Raw genomic sequence first — 19,979 nt, forward strand, 5'->3', positions numbered from 1 at the left:
AATAATGGCATAGTTTAAACTTAAACGGTGACCTTAAACCTGAACTTTTAACAAAATGCTACTTGAGCAAGTGTAACCTGAACTTGAATGTCTTCCTAAAAGGCAAGTTGAAAAGAAGGCATTAAGAAAACGAGGCAAATGTATTAATTCTCAAATTATGAGACACAGAAGTGTCCAATTAAAAACGAAACGATCCAAACGACTGTTGACTTTGAATGCATGCTGAAGACTTATTTTATTGTCCTGCCCCTTCGGAAAGTTTAGCATCTCTAAGAGATGTAATGCTTTTGTGGTTAGTAGAATCGGTATATATTAATACGGTACTGGATGTATTTAATTAGGTACACACTTCACCTTTTGGTATTATTGTTTCATAATGTTAAAAAAATAAATGAAAATGATTCCCTGAGCAAAATACTTCCAGATGCGTTCGCTTCGTCGGCGGATCGGGATGCGATAATATTTTTTAACGCGCTAAACAGACCACAATAATCTCAAAAAATAATGCGTCAATTTCCCCAGGGCAAGTAACAACGGACTCTTGAATGAGATAAATAAAAATGTGAAGCATTTCAGCCTTAGCTTAGCCGCCGAACGCACCTGAATGTCGTGTCATGCCTGCACTTGTAACTTGCTTATCCTGCTTACATCCAATTTCTGTCATGGCACTACACCTTCAGTTTTAACCTTCGTTCTGCAAACAAACAATACACTGACATGCTGCTTAAGACAGCTGTTTTATTTTGGCCATTTTTGAAACCAGAACTGAACTTTAGGAATGCCAACACTGTTGCAAATTGCAAAGGTTTCTCTAATAACCAATTAGCATATAAAGATGACTAATTAAGGATAAGCTAAAAGAGTTGACTATTAGAACACTGACAGGATGGCTACTGAAAATGGGGCTTTGCAGTCATATATGAAAAAAAAATAAAAATCAGTCATTTTAAACAGTAATAGCCATCAGAAACACTAGTAATGTCTTGGCTGTATTTGTAAATCACTTTATTGGTATCTTAATTTTTTTTTGTTCTTTATTTCACCTTGTAGGTTAAGGGTCTTGCTCAAGGGCCCAGCAGAGTAGGATGTCTTTTTTAGCAGTGATGGGGATTCGAACCGACAACCTTCTGGATACCAGCACAGATCCTTAGCCTCAGAGCCACCACATATTTAAAATTTACATATTTAGAATTTAAAAGGTATAAATCCATCCATCCATTTTCTAACCCGCTGAATCCGAACACAGGGTCACGGGGGTCTGCTGGAGCCAATCCCAGCCAACACAGGGCACAAGGCAGGAAACAATCCTGGGCGTGGTGCCAACCCACCGCAGGAAAAAGGTATAAATGTTTTATCAAAATCATACACATTTCTTTGTGTCCATACTTGTTGCATATTTACTCCTCAGAGATTTTTAAGCAATGCCCACTTTTTCCCCCACTACTTGATGGTGCAGTCCTTGTGCATATAGAAGGAGATTACAGCTTATTGTAAAATGGGGCAAAGATATTTTTTAATTAAATAATAGAAATATTTTAATAACTTATGTAATTCTGCAGCAAATAATAAAGTGATTGACAGCATAATTATGTTATAACCAGGATTTATTCCCTGGCTTTTGTTTATTTTCCATTATATTGTAACTACTATTTTTCCTTTTTTGTTATTATGTAAATCTTGTTAATAGTGTTATATTTATTGATTATTTATGCATTGCATATTTTCTTACATTCCATGTGTTTTGTGGATGGTATCCTAAGAATCGTAGTTGAAGTCTTAAGAACTAAAGAAATTATCATAACACTTTAAAAGGGGTCAACACTGATGTCACTCCTGCTGGGACCACCCTTACATTTATACTCAGGTGGGAGAGGTGGTCCTGGCAGAGAGTGTGCAGGAGTTTTGTAGATTGCAGGTTTTCCTGATTGTCTGATTACAGTGGCTTTTGCTGATTTATCTCATGAGTATCTGAGAATAGGTTGGGCTTGTTAAACTTAATTTGCTTTTTCAGGCAAACCCTTTTTGCCTTGTTTTTGTGCTTTTTTGTTTATATAAATTCATTCTTTATTTATATTGTCTTGTCCCTCAACACAGAAATTTTACAATTTACCCGTCCTCCTGAAGAGCATATTTGAGCATTTTGAACACAAAGTATTTTTTGAACTTCAGAGTAGGACAGAGCCTGCCTGTTGAGTTTGGGGTCGGCCAGTGACGTTTGTGGGCGGGTCTTTGTCAAAGCCTTTCTTTCACCCTATTTGCTGTGTTTGTGTTGCCAAGTTACAGTATGAATTAGGAAAGGGAACTGTGCGTTTTTGTAACATACAGTATTTTTAATACTGCAAAGATATACATATTTTTCATCCTGGAAGGCATTAGGTTTATTACATTGCCCATGAAACATTGTGATTAATTTACACACATTACGTTTGCCTACTGTTTCTAAGTCTGGGGTCTCAAAATTAGTGGGCTACCATGGGTGTAGACTTTCATTCTAAGCAATTTCCTAATTAGTAAAACATTTGTGCCTTTACTAGACATTATCATTTTAGTAGGTGACTTATTCTTGCTAATGTTTTACTCAGATAGCACCTTCATGCTGGACCTACACAAGTCCAAATGATGAGTCAATCCAGATGAACACTCAAAATTAATTTAAGCTAAATTAGTGATGATGCAGCCTTTTGCTGTTATGCACCTAAAACCTGGAATACTTGGTACCAATAGAAATTCGCCAGCTTAAAACTGTCAAACGTGGAAAAAAAAACTGTTAAAACCCCATTTTTTAATATGGCTTTTTTGTAGCTAAAATGTAGTTTTATTTCTAATAGCCTGTATGGGCAGTGCATTATGATACTCTTCAGGGATCCACAATCTTTACTAAACCCCACTATTCTCTCCTATCTTTTCTGATTCTTCTGCGCCACCACCACCTGACCAAGGCACTATGAAGCCACCTGTGATGATGGAATGAAGGCTGGTGTCTCAGCTGTCCACAAGACCAACTCCATAAAATCCTATCAAGTGATGCTTTAGGAACATTTATGTTGGGTGGAATGCCCAGTGGGGCTGGATGGTCTTTTGGCCTTGGAACCCCTACAGATTTTGTTTTTCTCCAGCCTAAAAGGATTTTTTCCTCTCCTCCAGGCCATCAAACCATAGCCTTTTCCTTTGTTATATTTTCTTTATTATTTCCTAATCTCATTTTTTTTTTTCATGTAGCTCAAGGTGTCAAAGAGAAAGTTACATTATTTGTATGAAAATCCATCCATCCATCCATTATTCAACCTGCTATATATCCTACCTTCAAGGTCACAGAGGTCTGCTGGAGCCAATCCCAGCCAACACAGGGTGCAAGGCAGGAAACAAACCCCGGGCAGGGCGCCAGCCCACCACAGGGCACACACACACACATACATCAAGCACACACCAGGGACAATTTAGGATCACCAATGCACCTACCCTGCATGTCTTTGGACTGTGGGAGGAAACCCACGCAGACACGGGGAGAACATGCAAACTCTACGCAGGGAGGACCCGGGAAGTGAACCCTGGACACCTTACTGCGAGGCAGCAATGCTACCACTGCGCCACCATGGTATGAAAATGTGCTATAGAAATAATTGCTTTTGAATTTTAAGATGTTAAAATTAAAATTTACATATAGGTTGTACTGAGGCCTTCCACCAATCTTAATCGGATTAAGCAGGTTTGAGAATATCATATTATGCGTAATCCATGATATCTCAAAAGTTTTCCAAGGTATCTTGTAATTGGCATTCTGTTCACTTTGAGAAATCAGAAATGCATTTGATCTTCTGCTAACTTATACTATAAGGTAGTTTCAATGAGTCTCTTAGTTATGTCAATGCTCACAATAAGACGCCTAAGCATACTTCAAAAAATGAGCTATAATTGTCTTTTCAAGAATGTGAGGATTAGAAAGTGACGTTAAGCACACAGTGAAAAAGTCGTGGCAGGCAGAGAATGCTGGGAAAAACAGCACCCACTATCACAAATTAACCAATGCAAATGGCAGTCTGCTTATAGGCCATACCATTAAAAATAAAAACATAAGATCAGTCAAATCTTTATTTTTAAAAAAGTACAATGCACATCATTTTCATAAAAATAACAAATGTTATTAGCACAAGCTGTTCTTTACTGAAAATAAATGTGGTTTTTGCAGACTTCTCAAATCATCTGCTACTAAGAGGTACAAGTTTTCCAAATGAAAGGGATGGATGGTGGCACTGCACATTGTGGAGCTCTGCTACTGCACGTGAGCCCAAGGCTGTGTGAAGTCAAGGAATGGGCAGGCCAGCTGGCACCTTTTAATGCCCTGGAGGTGGTGGTGTCTTGTCAAAAACCAACGTGTAATGTGCCAACTTTAAAGTTTCCTCTATTGTCACTAAAAATAATATTTAAATCATTTTATTGCAGTTGTTTGCCTATAACATTCCTCGAGATTGTAGTCAAGGTGTAAAGCTGTTTATCTATGTATTTTCTAATCTGTCTATAAACAATGCAGACTTTGCTTTTCTAATTTCAGTGCGTTTGAGGCTCTTGAGATTTAGTACTTTACAATTAGGTTACTACAATACCTATGCGGTTTATTCCATAATTTACCTTTAAATTTTTATGCATACATTATACCACGTGTTCTCTCACACTCCTTTAATTCTGTTAATATTTAACATAACAATCTGAGGCCTACTTAATCAGGGCCTGTAGAGGCCAGAGCCTGTCCCAGCTGAACCAGCCACAAAGCACAAATCTGACTTGGACTGACTCTCAGTCTCTTGTATGGCCCACTCTTAAATAGATCCACACAAGAACAATTCAGAAATTACCAATCCATCTCACACACACACACACACACACACCTCTTTGGGGAAGGAAGAGGAAAACCCAAGGCGGGATGGGATTCACACCTGAGATTCTGGATCTAACTGCTGAGCGACTATTCCATCTGAAATACAAGGGTGTTGTACTGTGTTAGCCATTATGAATGTAGAGAAAAGCCAAGCAAAATGACACCTTTTATTGGCTAACTAAAAAGATTACAACATGCAAGCTTTCGAGGCAACTCAGGCCCCTTCTTTTTGCCTGAGTTGCCCCGAAAGCTTGCATATTGTAATCTTTTTAGTTAGCCAATAAAAGGTGTCATTTTGCTTGGCTTTTCTCTACATCTGAAATACAATATATTTTAAAACAATTACATAAATCTCACTCTTTTGAAAATGCTATGACTTGAGAAACTGCATGTTAACACAAGTCTATTTAACTGTACCCAGTTTGTTTTAAAAAGCAAGCCCTGTGGCACAATCCTTTTGGCATTTTTCTATAAAGCACATTGTTGCTGCTTTATTCCCATCACTGACCACTATAATGACCCAGAGAAAGTTGCTTAACATTTCAGAAAACCCATTAAAGAATTATGGAAATAAATGTAATGTATGGTTGATATCATTTAAGTGCTGATTAAAAAAATAAATATAAATCCATCCATCCATTTCAAAACTCTTTTTCCATTCATATTTGCAGAGAATTGGTGTCTGTCCTGGACATACTGGACCCAAGACTGTAACTAACGCTGGACCAGCCCATTACAGGCCATCAGCCTAATTGTAGGTTCAAATCAATGGCTTTTACAATTTCATTGTGGCCAAAATTGTAATGTATACTTTTAGACATCAGGTAATCACTCTGCAGATGACTATTGATCTGTTTACCAAGATAGACTCACAAGAGAAATGTACATCCAATTAAATTAAAATACACCACAGAAAAGAATAAACACCATAACTAAAAAGTCACTTTAAAGCAAACAATTTCACATATTAGAAACTGAAAATTGATTCTTTCATTATTTAATAAAAAAATTAAAAGCTGCAAAACAAATCCACACAGTAAAGTTGGAGTGCACAGCGAAATCGACAGTGTTAACAAGTATACAGTATAGAAACAGTTTAAATATTCTTCCATTCATTTTCAAACCCATTTATCCTGAGCAGGGTTGCAGGGAAGCTGGACACTTCCCTAGCTAGCAGCGGGCACAATTCCTGGACAGGGCACCAGTCCATCATAAAGAGTACACCCACCACACACTAGGGTTAATTTAGCAATGCCATCCACCTAACCAGGATGTCTTTGAATTATAGGTGGAAAATGGGCAACACTGAGAATACACAAGCAGACACAGGGAGAACATGCAAACTCCACACAGGGAGAACCCAGGTCATGAACCTCAGCCTCCTCATTGCGAAGAAGCAGCACTACCACTGTGCCACCCCAGTTTAAATATATACACTAATTGATAATTTAACACTGGTGATTTTGCTGTGTGGAAAATTCAAATACAGCCAAGGAGAGCAATAATTACCAGCCAGACGTTAATCTGGACAAAATAAAACAAATGATCAGAAACATTTAAGAAAAAAAATAAAGACAATATCCTGGAAAGCAAAACCACCGCTTTAAAAAAAGAAAATCTTAAGAAGAATAAGTGAAAATCTGCTTTGGCAGGCACCACCACTTGAGTCAATTTATTGTGAGGTCACATCTAATTAGACAAAAAGTCCAGATGAGCAATTCACTCAGATTTGGTCTTGCACCTTGTTCCACACCGTCCACGCAGACTTAACATCAACAGCAAGCCAAGGCAAACAGTAGCTGGAGCACACCTTGACATTGGCTCCTGCAGTTTGAAGAGCGTGAAGAGAGTCACTGCATAGAAGGACAAAAAAAAGAAAGAAGGTTAGGATTCTGACTGAACATAAGGTTTCAGCATCAGGAATAAAATATTTAGCAAAGCAACCAATCAGCATAATGGCTGAGCATCTAATACAGGGGTGTCGAACTCAGATCCTGGAGGGCCGCAGTGCTCGCAGGTTTTCATTCTATCCATCTTCTTCATTTGTGACCAGTTCTCGCCGCCAATTAATTTCTTTTGCCTTAATTTTAATTAAGAAACAACTAAGTAGCCCAAGTCAAGTTTTTCTTACGTAGCAGCCAAACAATAAGACACAAAAAAGCTGCCACATGACCAGCTCACCTGTGCCCATCACACAATATCTGAAAATAAAGAAAGGTGAAGGTCTTGGAAAATTTGATCTCCCAGGTCACCAAAACATTTTGACGATGTTCTTAGAAAAAACAGAAAATCAACAGTTTTGGAAATGTCTGCTGTGGCAGAATAAGAGCAGCAACAAGCCATGGAATTAAATAACAGGCTTAATTAACAGCAAGAATCGGCTTGAAATCCCAGTTTAGCTGGTCATCTGCTGGCTCATTTCACATCTCATTTCTTCATTAAATGACAGCCAAACAGAAAAGAATAAATACAGAGGACTGAATCCTTAAAAACAAGCCTATTAAAATGAAGGTAAAAGAAGTTAATTAGCAGTGAAAACTGGTAACTGATTAGGAAAGGAGTTAAAATGAAAACCTGCAGCAACTGTGGCCCTCAAGGTCCGGAGTTCGACACCCCTGAATAGGTTTGTGTAGACATGCAAAGAGCAGACATTTTCCACTCTGAACAGTAGCAGCATTACAAGTTTTTGAAATCACATCATTGGCCTTTAAAGGATAACATACATAATTCAAAATACCCCAAAGGAAACTATATTGTGCCCGTGTCCACTCAAAACAGTTGTTTCTGGTACAGGAGGATTGTGTTTTGGGAAGGATAGGCAGAATTTACAGATCTACATGTTAGTAGATCCAAGAAAACCGAAAGCCCCCACTAAACTCCCACATAGACTTTCAAAAGGTAAGGCCCCCTCATACAAAGCTGTTGAGAGTAGAAGTTATTTGTAAGCAGCAATGTTTGAAATATTTTAACAATTGAATTTATGACTGGGATGTGTTTTACATATTGTAATGTGATCTATAAAGGCCAATAAAATAAAAATAAATAAATAAAAATCTACATTTAAATGTTTTCCTGCAGCAGTATATTATGTCTTTCATGATCAGTGGTTCTCAAAGTCAGTCTTGGGGAAACACTATGGCATTCCAGGTTTTCTTTGCACCTACCTTTGTTTCACTGGACTCTTAGCCTAATTAGACAAGCTGTTATTTCCCAGTTTATAAATTTTGAAATCAATGCAGAAACAAAAAAAACTTTATTTTGTAATTTTTTTTATTAGAATGTACCTTGTGAATTGCATGGAGATAATTTAGTGTTGTTTTTTTTTTTTTAATTGGTGTTTAAGATTTTAATCCATGATTTTTATTTGTCCAGTTGTTATGGTAACTTAATCCTTTCTTTTGATTTTAAACTAATTAGCACTTTGAGTCTGACACTGTTTTCTACCCTCAACAGATTAAGAATGAGACGTTCAAAAAAGTTAAGAGGTATGAAGGAAAAAAACAAAACTGGAACTTCAGTCAAAGCCTAAATAACTTAAGCCAAAGGGATATTTCAGAAGTCATAAAATACATAAATCAAAACTAAAAAGAAACATGAGAATTGCAAGCCGTAAGTCTTTGAATATCCACAAAATGTGGAGAGTGAACTGTTCCAACTGCAGCTCTAGGAGGGTTGATGATGCCATCCTGAGCGACACCCCCTAGTAACCCTTGGGCTGCACTTAGTAATCATACCACAAAAAGGGGATGTGCTAAAATATAAACAATGCCATTAATTATAAACTTTAAACAGAGATTTGCTACAATTTATTAATATTTACTAAAAGATTGCCAGTTAGAAAACCCCTAATTAGAGATTTAATATACTAGGGAAAATGTACTCTTTCAGAGTAAAATTAAAATAAACTATAAATATGACACACTGAAGTAGTTGCAGCTTTTTAGCAGTCAGTGTCATTTGTCCAGGTGTCAGCTCGGTTTGTTTTTAATCATAATTAGGAAACAAATTAAGGGAGCAAACTTCAAAGAAAAAGGCAAATTAGTAGGAAAACAGCCACAGCATTAAAGCTATAGCAAAAACAGATATTTCTGAGTGTTTTATAAATGTAAAAATCAGACTGGTGTCCTTTTTTTAAAATGAAGACAAGAAGAAAGAAAAACACAGGCTAATGAAATTAGATCACTTTGAGATAGATAGACAGATGAGAACCACAGTCTAAAATAATTATTGATAAAAATCAGAGTTGTGGAGTCAGTAACACAAAACCTTCAACTGTGACTCCGACTCCACTATTTGTAATTAGATCAATATATTTACTATAGTGAATGAAAACACACAACATACAAGATACAAGCTATTTCATCGCTGCCAATGTGGATCATCAGGCTACTTTTTAGCACCCTAGCCTGTTAAATTTTACATTTAAATGCTGTAGTGATGCAGTTACTAGCATTGAGTAAAATTAAACAAATGACAAAACGTAAAAAGAGATTCTAGATTTTTATTAACAGACTAGCAGAGAAAACAATCGAATCCCATTATCATGCATAAATTTTGAATTTTTAATACAATATAAATTTCTTTGGTGTCGGTACATTTTTACCAACTCTGATTCCAGTAACCTAATAATTGCTTCCGACTCCAACTGACTCCACATCCCTAATAAAATGCATCAAATAATGAAATGATTATATATAACAACATCAATCTTTAGTATATTAGAACACATATATGTTATGGCATATTAAACATTAAAATGTGAATCTGAATTTCTTTAAGAGAGCTGTTAGAAACGTATTAGAAAAGTAAAAGTACTATTTTCATTAATACAATACATTTTAGGACATAAATAACAATGCAAGTGCTAAGGTGGTGCTTTGGTCAGGAACTATGAGGAGAACTGCAAGTAAGAATTTCATTTTACCTTGTACACATGACAAACTTGAAGTTGGTTATTGCAGCTTCTTTTTCATCCAGTACTTCAGGTTTTCCTCCCAAATCTTAAAGCTTAATTGGCTCCTTGTGAGTTTGGATTGTGGTAGTGAGCAGGCTATCCAGTGTTAGTACCTATTTTGCCTTAGCACACTCTGCTCCCCTGTCAATAACCTTGAATTTGTTTAAATAGCTTTGAAAATGCAATGTTATATGGTGTGAAGAAAAAAGAAACAAAAAAGAAAAACAAAAAATAAAAAGAATTTGGCATTCTACAAGTACCTTAGTGGTTGGTAATAATAAATACCTACATATGGCGCTGCTTCTCACACATGAGCCATGGCACAGGTAAACATAATTCAGCATGTGTGCAGTCTAGCAAATTTCTTGCAGTCTGAGTATATTCAACTTTTTTGTACATTTAACTCTCAAACAGGAAAAATGCATCTGACTTTTATTAAAAACAACCTGGACACCTATGGCTGTACGTAAAACGATAAAGGAAAAAAAAAAAAAAAAAAAAAAAAAAAAAAAAAAAAAAAAAAAAAAAGGCCAAATAAAAAGTGATCAGCTGTTAAGCTGCATCATTGGGTAACAGGAACATTACCATTTCTTTTGAAAATATTTACTTGGCACTAAATGACCGTCTCCGTCACAAGCAGATTGATTATAGACCAGGTTGGTGGCAGCAACTGGTAATATCCATAGTCAAAACTGGCAGTGTGAGCTTTTAAGTTTAGTCACTGTTCAAGCCAAAATTTCAAGGGTGTGTCACAATGTACCGTACTTGGTTTAATTCATGTTAAGTCCATCCATCCAGATAAATAAGAAAGACAATATTTAATCAGACACACTGAAATATGAATGGATGGATTTTAATAAAATAAACCATAATAATGGAGTGTGTTCACACTTTACTTTAGGTACTGCAAGAACGAATCTATTATTCATTTACTGTTTCGTAACAAGACCTTAACAAAGGCTTCTTTTGGGCTTCATAACCCTTATAAAACATCCATATATATTAATCTCTGCAGTGTGGTATACTGACATGAGGGTAAAGTTTCTTGTTAATAAGAAAGATGCGTGTCTCAGTTAAGCCACCTTGGACTTCTCCAAAGTGAAGTTTTGTTAGCAGGTCACATAGATGAACAAACATTTTACCGATGTTGCATGTTGGTCAAACGTGCAACTGAGGATTTCACTGTACTGTGTGCATGCAGTATGATAATACTGCTGCTACTACTACTTACAGTGATTTTAGGCCTTTTTGCGGTATCTCTTAGGCTGATACAAAGGAATGTAAAAACTTACAGAAATATTGTTGTGATTGATATCCAGTTCCTCAGAATTTCTTTGTTCTATTTTGACTGAATACAGAATACATTTTGAGCTATAGAAACTGTGTAATCAGCAACCTCTTTTACTAGACAACTTAGTTAAGCCTATTTTGTTTTTTTTAAATGATAGCCCTCTGAGATGAAGTTTAGTATCTGGAAAAATGACTGCAGTTGAGTTTTTAAATTCTGTTGCCGGTGACCATCTTGCTCTTTATTTAATCTTTTTACCTTTAATAGAAATTCAGTGCATTAAGCAGACAACTACTTTTAATAATGTGTTCTTTGATGCAAGAATTCTTGCTACAGCCACAGAAAAAAAATATTACATATTTGAACAATTTATCATAAATAATAAAACATACAGCAAAAAAAAAAAAAAAAAAAAAAAAGAATTCTCCAGTACTTAGAAACTACTGTTTTATATCAGACTTTGAACTTTTCATGAAGAGAGTCGTTTGCCAGTGCACTTGTCCTCCACGTGAGAAGATGCAGGAAAATCTGAGATTAAAATATAGTGTAGCAATAAAACATTCTGTTTCCAAAATCACTGTTAAATGTTTGAAATATACCTACATATTAAATGAGGGTCTTCATTTTAGGGGACACACTGTACATCTATGGCATAAGTTATATCATATACTGTATACTGTTGTGATGGGCAGCCTGCTGTAAAAGGAGGTTACAGGCAGAAAAAGTGAGGTACTTGACACAGAGCTACACCAAGGGCCTAGAACCTGGACGAAAACAGTGGCATGCTGTTATGTTAGTGGGAAATGATGGACACTGGTAGGAGGAAGTAAACCCTTTGTATGTGTGCTATGTGCCTATGAAATTCAACAGGCAAGGGCACCTGCACAAGTGAGAAATAGGAAATACACCTGGGTGTATCTGTGCAATATCCTTATAAATAGAGAAGCCAGATAAGGAGACAACACTTCCTGCTCATAACACAGTCCCTGATCACAACATACGAGACCATTCTATTCCTCCGATTAGAGGGGTAGCTAGGAAGCTATCTTGCAGACCCTGCCCTCTTTTAGGGCAACTAAAGGGTAAGGGGCAGAGAGACACCAAGAGGCACTGGAAGAAGATCTGTTCTCATGTCCGCAGTGCTGAAGTAGAACTATCCCTGACTCTATAAGTAGTTTCAGAATATGACCACAAGTTACCCGTGAAGGGATTTAAAACTGCCTACGTGGAGTGTAGAGTCTGATACAAACTTTTAACTGACATGTGGAAGAGAGACTGGAGTAGTGAGAAATAGATGGACACAGGAGGTTAAAAAAAAACAGTGCTTTCAGAATTGTGAGGGGACCAAGTGTGTGACCACCCCACCAAGTACACAGAAATCAAGACCTATGAAAGTAGGTCCAAAGTGACCGCAGCTGTTCACTTTTCTGCTTATTTTCTAGTTTGTGTTCTCTCTTGTTTCCTAAACACAAGTTTTCATGAACATTGGCCATCTTGGCTTTATTCCAGGTTGAGGAATGCTTTGAGAAGCGCACAAACTGATCACAGTGTTTCTAAAAGTAACCACCAATTGTGCTGCATATTTTTCTGTCATATTTAATTTATTTAGAACAAATGAAAGACTTTACTCACAGATCATGATGATAGACAAAACTAAGTTACTGATTTCCTGCAGCAGTTGAGGTCCAAATGCCAGTAAAATGCCAGCCACTGTCTCTATCCAGCCAATCACTTGAAGATACTGAAGCGGATCAGGTGTTATGCCAAATATTTTCAAGGGGAAGACTTCTGAAAAATTGACAAACTGGGATCTCTGTGGAGAATAAAAAAAAAAAAAAAAAGATAAAGATAAAGATACATGTTGACCATCTACCAAAAAGGAAATTTGTTCTACTGTACAGACCTCTGATTAAATGGGACTGGACAAATCCCATAAACACCAACAAAAAATGCTGCAGGCAAAAGAAACTGCACAGCAGAAGGTTGCGGCTTCAACCTCCACTATCGAATCATTTAAAGGAATCACTACGAATCGTTTAAAGGAACACTCCACCCAAAAATGAAAGTTTTTCTGTTACTTACCTCATATTGTTCGTAGTGATGATAGAGAAAAACCTTTAATCATATGTTTTAATGGAGAATGGAGATAAAGTTTGAAAAACAGCAAATAATATTAAAACATCCATGAATAAAATTCAAGTTACTTGTGTCATATAATCCACACTTCATTTACCTGTGCTCATATAATACAAAACATATGCATTTTTTGTTAAAACAATGTTAAAATAAATACTTCCCAGAAAATGGGAGTACTGCACAAGTGTGAAGTGTGCTCAAGTGAATTTGACCTTTTTGAATTAGAAATCTGGCTTCCCCTCATTCATTGGTCAAAAGTCCAGTTTTTGACATCTCTGACAACGGTGTCAGTATGTTCTAAATTATCAGTTTGCACATCATTTTTCTTTGATTTCTTTATGCATACTGTATTTTGTTTTAATCATTTAGCAAACAGTAATGGCCCTGAAGAAGAGTGTTGACTCAAAACACATTGGCCGAAATACCATTGACTAATAACAACACCAGACTGAATATAGAACACCGCATTCTTACTTGCATTATACAGGACTGAGTTAACACCAGCTGAATTTAATAGATGGCTTCTCTTTAGATGGCTTCTCTTTACTCATTAAACTTTTAGTGGGTATTTGCATGATTGTTTTTCCCCTTTTTACTACTTTATTACCTGTGTACTATTTTAGTTATTACTTTGTTTACATTAGTCACTTTGAGCTACACCCTTTGTTTGAAAAATCTGTGATAGAAATAAAATACGTTGTTGTTGCAGTCTAGTGTATGTATATATACACATTTTGATTTATACTTTTTCTGTGAATTGTTTCAGTGTATTCTTTACTTTCCACTTTACCATTTTTGCTTAATCATTTTTTAGCCTGTAATCTTGTTCATTAATTTTCTGTACATTTATACTATAATAATAATAATAATAATAATAATTCATTACATTTATATAGCGCTTTTCTCAGTACTCAAAGCGCTATCCACACAGGGAGGAACCGGGAAGCGAACCCACAATCTTCCACAGTCTCCTTACTGCAAAGCAGCAGCACTACCACTGCGCCACACAATTATCTTAAGTGTATTTTTGTCATTATCTCTTTGGTTTATTTTTCATAGATAATCAAGGTTCTTCTTATTGTATGTGTAATTGTTAACTCAATGCATACCCTCCTTTTTGTCTTCATTATTATTATTGGTGTGACTTTTTTAGTTATACATGTGTTTGTTTTTGTTTATAGTACACAGGAACATTACACTTGTGAGACTTATTGCTAATTAAAAAAAAAATCTTCAAAATGTATACTTTCTTTTTTTTCCTCTATTTTAATTATTATTATACAAGGGGGCTCCGCCCCCTGCTCGCTTCGCTCGCCTACCCCCGGCGTTTTGAACCCGTGCCCGCTGGGCAGCCACGTGTGAGGATGACGCACATTTAATACGGAGCGTTCGCCCGTGTCACTCTAGGGCCCGTCACTGTTAATACGGAGCTCCGTCCGTACTATTATGCGGTGCATTGTGGACTACTGCGGACCACGTAGTGTTTCCCATTTCAGTTTGTATCCCGGTCAGCCGAGCTTTTGTTTTTGAAGCTTTTGAATTCCGGTCTTCATTATCTGTAACCTGCTGTCCATGTGTTTGGCCCCCTCGTTTAACCTGTTTATGACGTTTTAGTTTGCTTTCTACTCTGTCTTTCATTTCTGATCTCGCTTTATTCTGCTTTTGTTTCAATGACACCTGGTGCGTGGTGAATATATTTTCCCTTTTTCGAGTAATAATTTTCATTTGTTTGCGATACTGTGATGTTTATCATACTGTTAATAATGCATCACTGTAATGTGATTCACCTATGCTGTATATTTTGGACGTGTGAGGATGACGTATGTTTAATATAGAGCGTTCGCCCGTGTCACTCTGGGTCTCCCCACTGTTACTACGAAGCTCTTTCCGAACTATCATGTGGTGCATTGTGGAGCAGTGCGGACTCTGTAGTGTTTCCCGTTTCACTTCGTATCTCGTTTAGTCGAGCTCTTTCTTTTTGGAGCAGTGCCTGCCTGGTCTGTGGCATTTCAGACGCACGTTGTAGACGTCTGCGTTCATTAATTATATCTAGGCAGGCGCGTGTTTGTATCTCGGTCACTCGAGCTGTGTCGTGTTGAATCCGTGCCTGCTTTGCCTACGCAGTTTGAGACGCGCGTTGTAGGCGTCCACGTTTATTAGATCTGTCCACGCAGGCTCGGTGTCGAAGCTGTGTTAGTTGTTGAGCTGTTTGGTTTTGGAGCCGAGACAGTTTTGCTTCCGCGGTTTCAGACGCGTGCCCGTACCATCTCGGGTTTGGTGTATGAACCTTTGTGGACTCCGTGTAACCCGCTCTCCATGTGTTCGTCCCCGTTCTTTAATTCCTTTATAAAGTTTTACTTTGTTTCCTACTCTGTGTTTTATTTCTGACCTCGCTTTATCCTGCTTGCGGCATGTCAGACGGTTTGTAGTCTGTCTCGTTTTACTCTGGGGAGGGGGGCTTTGTTCTGTAACCTGCTCTTCATGTGTTTGTCCCTGTTCTTTAACCTCTTTATGACGTTTTACTTTGTTTCCTACTCTGACGGTTCGTAGTCTCTCCCGTTTTGCTCATTTGGGGGGGCTTTGTGTGGCACCTGCGCACGTGCGTAGTCTCTCCCGTTTCACTCTGGGGGGGGGGCTTTGTGTGGCACTTGCGCACTATGTCTTTTGCGTCCACGGGCAGGTCCCTGCGTCCATATCCGGTTTACCATTCTCGTTTAGTAATATGGATATGACCTTGCTTTATTCAATTTGTTCTACTTGATCACCCACTTACAAACTTTATATAAAATAATAATTTTGCTATGAACAGCTTAAATATAGTTTGATATTTTAGTGAGTGTTTAAGTCATTGTACCCATTGCTGCCAGGCTAGTCTCCCTAGAGTCTGAATTGAATTGAAAATGTTTTGTTACGTGTTTAGCTCTGGCGGATTGTTACCATGTTATGATGTAATAGAATGTATTTTAACAATTTTGAAATATCTTATTTAATTTTATTTAGTAAGTATGCATTTTCACTGTGGATATAAGATTTGGAACTTCCTCTTCATCCCAAAAACTCTGAACTTTGACAAAGTTTACTTAATTTTTTCCATTCATCCATCCACTATTAGAAATAAACAGATAAATGAAAAAGATATTGAGCATTATGCAGCATTAACCAAACACAGATATAGATAGATAGATAGATAGATAGATAGATAGATAGATAGATAGATAGATAGATAGATAGATAGATATTAGTATCATTTGTACTTGTATTTTAACTTAGAATTTTTCACAGTGCTCTGTGCCTGCACTCAGTAAAGAGCACTATAAAAAATAAGTTGTATTGTATTGTATACAACCGTTTATGATATAGTGGGCAACATTGAATAAAGATAAATAATAAGTAAAGATTAAAAACATTAATAAAAATACAGAAAAAAGATACACACCCAAATAAAACTTGATGAGAACTTTTTCTGATGAATGAAAACGCAGCTATGTATCAGATGTGAATTGGCACGTATGCAGAAAGAGGTGGCACAGTGCTAGTGCTGCTGCCTTGCAATAAGAACACCAACTTTCATGTCCCGGGTCCTCCCTGCATGGAGTTTGCATGTTCTCCCTGTGTCTGTGGAAGTTTCTTCCAGGTGCTCCCTGGTGGGTGTGTGGGTGTGTGTTTTTTATACTAGCATGTTATACTAGTTGGGATAGGTTCCAGTACCCCCCATGATCCTGTTCAGGACTAAGTAGATTAAAAAATGACTGACTTATGCAGAAAACCGAGATAAGGATGTCTATTCAGAACCATCTAAATGTGTTGGAAGGTCAGGAAAAAGTGAAGCTTAACCAGAAAAGTAATTTGTATTAAAGGGAGAATACAGTAATCCAATATTTTGCAGATGGCTTTAAATGAAGAAGTGAGCATGCAGTAATCAGGGAATTCTGATGTTGTTGCATTGTAATATTTTTTTTTTCTCTTTTTCACACTGTAGATTTTTCCTTGTCTAGCAGGTGAGAGAAATGAACTATGATAACACACATTGTTTTACCACATTTTAATCTTGGGGTCAGGGGTCTGTGACTTGGAGTTTAAATTAAATGGATTACCTAACATTTTAATAAAAAATGAAGGCTTGGATTCAGACACTTATTTTGGAGCGGATCATTTTATAAGTTAACTTTTCATGTTGGATTATTGTGTTTATTATAGGGTCATTATTGTCATATATGCAGAGAACATTAAAATTATTTCTTGTGTGTGCTAATCAACATGCAGCATGTCACCATATACCAACACCTTTATCCAAAGTACAGATCAACTGATTACCTATATTTTTACAGTTTTGAGCACAGTCAGGATAACTGACTTACTTGCTCAGTGTCCCACAGTGAGTCCAATGTGGGTATTAAATTGGCAACCTTCAAATATGGATTCCACTGACTGGAGTTACTACACCAGACTGCCAATACAATACAGCTCATCGACAATATGGTGTGAAGGAGCTCACAGATGGATGGGTATCCCAGCCGGGACTGTTGTTGGTAGCTTTCCAAACTGTGGTGCCAATACAATGAATGGACACTGAAGGACTGCCTGTCGGGGTAATATGTTCCCCTAGAACAATGGATGGCAGCATTCAGTTGCTGCTGACCCTGTATGGATTCCCAGAGAGTTACATAGGAATTGTAGTTGCAGCATGCAGACCTGTTGGAGACCTCTGTAGGAGCCTTGGAGTGTTGGAATGTGTGCTTCCTCTCTCTATTCTATCTGACCTGGAAGAACTTCTGGGTCCCATTTAAGTGAAATCCATCCTCCTCAGCTTGGTGTGTCAGGAGCAGAGCAACCAAATGTAGCGAATTATACCTTATTGTATAGCAGGCAAGAAGCCTCTTTAAAAGAACAGATAAAACACAAAACAAAAGGCTTATTTGAATCTGGGACTTTGTATAGCGTTCATCTGTCTGGGGTTTTGGAGATGTGAGACGCTCCCTACAGGCCACAACGGATTTCACAGTACTGTAATTGGATTCTGACAGTCAGGCATGTGAATCAGGTGGGAGGCTATAGCTGCCTGGCCCTTCTCCATAATCGATTTGAAATGCCCCTTTCAATCTGAATTATGAATGTTATATCGGGTAATTAAGAATTATAAAGATGATGATACAATCTATAAAATATACAAGCAAACTGCGAAACGAAAGAAATTCGTCAATGCAGCGCGTTCCCTCTTAGCTCTTCCAGCGCCCTTGTCTTTGAGCTCGAGGCAGAGCGCGCTGCCTTAAAAACGTATAGACGAGACACTTTGAGGATTCATGCACATTGGGACACCTCGGATACGCGGAGGATCGTTAAGAGGACGTCCTTATCGGAAGCGTGCTGCTGACTAGCTAATGTTCCTGCGGTAAATCACACACTTTTCTAGCTTTGGTTGCAATTTCCTTTTGCTGAGAACTGATACGCAGAGATCCCCGTGACACTTGGACAGATCCGCCGTGTTTTATTGGACTACGTGTCCCTGAAGATTTTTTTTTGCACGTCCATTCTTGTCAGCATAGAGGTTTAGGATTTCAAAATACAAAAACAGCTTCTGTAGTCTTTTTTGTTACTTAACTTGCCAGGTCACCAAACTGCACAATCATGCAAGTTGATCTAGTCGATCAATAATCAATGCATCCTTCTTCATAACCCACTTATCCAAGACGGGGTCAGTACATCAATAATTTCTGAGTTTGTTTTAGACAGAAGAACTACCTAAATAAGTGTATTGTACTCTACAAGTAAATGGGGCTGTGGATGCAGGTCCACAAGAAATCCTTGCGGACCCAATGCGACTCGCACTCGGATTACTGCCCAGTATGCCACCGCTGCTTCTTTGGGTCGAAATGCAAAAGATCCTTCCAGGCTCTTTCTATGTGAATCATCAAAGGCATCCTTCTTGCCACGCAGACTTACATGCAGAAAAACTGCTTTGATTTTAAGATGCCAGCTCATTTCGTTTTGACAGCCGTCTTTTCCTGCATCGCTTAGGTTTAAACGCATATCCCAATTATTATTATTCCCCAAGCCGGGTACCACAGTTGACGCCACTACTGCGATTGCGTTTACAAAGATATCCGCTGTAAAAGCCACCTTGAGATTTCCACAGAATTCACACAAAGAAAAAACAGGCACAATGGCGCTTCGTTAACCGCTGCAAGGTTTCCATTTGTTTATGCGCACAACTTACATTGAGGTAATATATTCAAAGCGTCGCCCGCCCGCCCGCCCAACCAAAACGAGACCGACTCACCATCTCGCTGTAAACCTCTGCTGAGATCTGGTCCGTGAGCTTTACCACACCAGTGAGCATGAAAAACAATCCAAGCAGCACCCGCACCGAAGTAAATATAATCGCCATTTCTGAAGAGCGGGAAAATTGTGATACCTTGGCGAGAGCAGAGCTGCCACTTTTGAGCACAAACAGTCAGAAGACACGTCGAGCCCCACCCACTTAGTGAAGGCGAACTACGAATTAGCGAGGCGGGAAGAGAACGGCGGGTAGGTGGGGCTTATTTATGAATTATGACCAATCTTGCGCGTGGAGGCGGAACGAATATAAGGTAGGAGATGACTATTGGCCACTTTACTGCCAAATTTATCAGAGTGCGTCCAATAGGTTACATTGTAATTATATGAACAATTGCGGAAATTGTCGCACAACGAGCGTTTATCCCGAAATGTGTAAAAAGAACAATGCTTTG

At 37.8% G+C, this 19,979-nt stretch overlaps 1 protein-coding gene across 1 annotated transcript; it reads right to left on the reverse strand.

The window, feature by feature from the left end:
• Window positions 1-5,294: 5,294 nt before the first annotated feature.
• LOC114664884 (transmembrane protein 35B-like) lies at window positions 5,295-19,741 on the reverse strand. The gene is made up of 3 exons (XM_028819180.2): window positions 19,529-19,741; window positions 12,748-12,928; window positions 5,295-6,726 (listed from the first exon to the last, which is right to left on the reverse strand). Exons 1-3 carry the CDS (start codon window positions 19,634-19,636, stop codon window positions 6,593-6,595), a joined length of 423 nt encoding a protein of 140 aa, XP_028675013.1. The 5' UTR covers window positions 19,637-19,741; the 3' UTR covers window positions 5,295-6,592.
• Between the last annotated feature and the right edge of the window lie 238 nt (window positions 19,742-19,979).

The sequence above is a fragment of the Erpetoichthys calabaricus genome, chromosome 14 (genome assembly GCF_900747795.2).
Source record: "Erpetoichthys calabaricus chromosome 14, fErpCal1.3, whole genome shotgun sequence".
In the NCBI taxonomy this organism is placed as follows: Eukaryota; Metazoa; Chordata; class Cladistia; order Polypteriformes; family Polypteridae; genus Erpetoichthys; species Erpetoichthys calabaricus.

Excerpts from the sequence above, each read along its gene's own strand:
- LOC114664884 (XM_028819180.2), bottom strand. The coding sequence starts at position 19,636 with ATGGCGATTATATTTACTTCGGTGCGGGTGCTGCTTGGATTGTTTTTC. Across the intron at positions 12,929-19,528 it reads CAGAGGTTTACAGCGAGATG|AGATCCCAGTTTGTCAATTT; the intron begins GTGAGTCGGTCT and ends TATTCTCCACAG. Across the intron at positions 6,727-12,747 it reads TTTGTCTATCATCATGATCT|TGACTCTCTTCACGCTCTTC; the intron begins GTGAGTAAAGTC and ends CCTTCTATGCAG.